Genomic DNA, 2,150 nt, shown 5'->3' on the forward strand with positions numbered 1-2,150 from the left:
TAGTGAATCACTATAGTTAGTAAATGATTAAATTTGGTTTTAATTATCTAGTACATTATCTTTGCAGTCCCAGTGATGCATCTTGAGCATGCAATGGCAGCAGGGTATGCGTCTGGACGAGAGGTACGTTCCGTACTTGCAGATGACCGGCTTATACCATCTTGCGAGGCTGAATGAGAGATGGTTCAGACTGAATGAGCCATGGTCAGTGCTTTTGTTGAGCGGTGGCGTCCGGAGACGCACACATAAGTGGCCAACCTCCCCTAACCGGGCCTCTGCCTCTCTCCCCTTGCCAACGAATAGTTCTGCCAACTTCCCATAAGTGGCCTTCACCAGCAAGCACACCAGAAGATTCCTGACTCCCTTCCGGATGGAATTAACACACTCGGAGATGTTTGTCGTCATGTGTCCGAATCTCCTACCTTCATCCCAATGCTGAGTCCACAAAGAATAGTCAATCCTATTCGCTCAGTCACACATGTCAGGGTCTTCAGACCGCAGAATATCAAACCAGTATTCGAATTCAACTTTAGTCTTGGCATAAGCTACATTCACAAGAAGCCTCCTTGGGTCCTTGCCCTTGAATGTGAGGGCAAAATTTGCGGCCACATGTCGAATACAGAATGCACGGTATATAGCAGAAGGTAGCCATCCTCCATCAGGAGCCTCAAGTGCAGCCTTGATCCCATTGTGCCTATCTGATATAACTAATAGACCCATTTGCGGGGTCACGTGCTGCCGGAGATGGGATAGAAAAAACGACCAGGACTCCGCATTCTCACCCTCCACGAGTGCAAATGCAACAAGCAGGATGTTGGAGTTCCCGTTCTGTGCAATCGCGACAAGCAACGTACCCCCATATTTACCATACAAGTGGGTCCCATCAATACTCACCAATGGCTTGCAATGCCAGAATGCCTCAATAGATGGTGGAAACGTCCAGAAAAGCCAGTGAAAATGGGCTTGCGAGCCATCGACCTGCCCGCCACTTGAACAGGACTCGTCCTCAGCACTGCAACACTACCAGGCATCGTCATTTGACCTCCTAAGACCCACCGCGGTAGCTCATTGTATGACTCATCCCAATCACCGTAAATATGGGCGACGGCCTTCTGCTTTGCCAACCAAATCCTCCTATAAGTCGGCCTGAACCCAAAGTGTGCCTCCGTCGCATTCAGTAGTACCTTGATGCAGACGGATGCATCAGCTCTAACCATTGGCATGATGAAGGCCGAGATCACATGATAGTACATACTCATGTGGTCGCTCGAGATGGACGTCGCGAGACATGTATTAGGTCCGTTGTATCCTTTCATCTCCCAAATACCCTTGCACTTGATGCGCGAGCATCTTTCCTATCTTTTCCTAGTGAATTTGCATTCAATTTGTTGAGTTTAATCAACAATTAATTATCTCTTAGCCACTATAGATGTTACTTTGAGTCATGTGCAATTCTATTTATTTTAGGTAGTATTCGGCTGGATTTGATGGACTTTTCGCAGAAAAAGAGAAAAAGGCGAATGATGTTGTCAACCCTCACCTCTCTGCACTCAAACCTGAATAACTCGAGCTACAAACATCCAATGGATGTGATTTCAGTGGTGTTGAAAAGCTAACTTTCAGAGCTTTCCAACGATATATAATAGTTCATACTTCTCTTCCATCAACTCTGCAAGGGATGCGCCTAACTTTAGAAAATTCAAGTTAGGCGCAAAACACAACAACAACACGCAACTGATGCTCCACCACTCAAGTTAGGCGCACTAGCAACTCAAGTAAGGCACCTAAGCAAGCATTCCATGCCAATACTCACTGCAATCTTTAAGTATGGTGCAGCCCCCTGCCAAGTAAGGCACCAATATTAAAGAGACAAGTGGTCCCCATCCGCCCTCAAGGCTTGCACGAGATATGAATTTATTTTCTGATTAAGCTTTAATTTTTATATTAAAATAGGAAAAGATATTATTTAGTTTTAGAAAATATAATTTACATTAATTAGGACTATATATAAAAGGGAAAGGAAGCAGCCCTTCGGGTGAATCTTTTCTCCTCTACCTCATTCCACAATTTATAGTTTTTCAGAATCCTAGTTTTTTCTCTAAACCTCCACTGTTAAGGTTAGGAGCTCTGTCTATTGTATAGATTGATAC

General features: G+C 44.7%; 1 protein-coding gene across 1 annotated transcript; it reads right to left on the reverse strand.

Moving 5' to 3' along the window:
- Nucleotides 1–468: 468 nt before the first annotated feature.
- Nucleotides 469–1,259, reverse strand: LOC107489211 (uncharacterized). Its single transcript, XM_016109979.1, has 2 exons — nt 1,057–1,259; nt 469–1,012 (listed from the first exon to the last, which is right to left on the reverse strand). The coding sequence occupies exons 1-2, from the start codon at nt 1,257–1,259 to the stop codon at nt 469–471; spliced, it is 747 nt and encodes a 248-aa protein (XP_015965465.1).
- Nucleotides 1,260–2,150: the final 891 nt, after the last annotated feature.

Source organism: Arachis duranensis, chromosome 1 (genome assembly GCF_000817695.3).
Source record: "Arachis duranensis cultivar V14167 chromosome 1, aradu.V14167.gnm2.J7QH, whole genome shotgun sequence".
NCBI classification, from domain to species: domain Eukaryota; kingdom Viridiplantae; phylum Streptophyta; class Magnoliopsida; order Fabales; family Fabaceae; genus Arachis; species Arachis duranensis.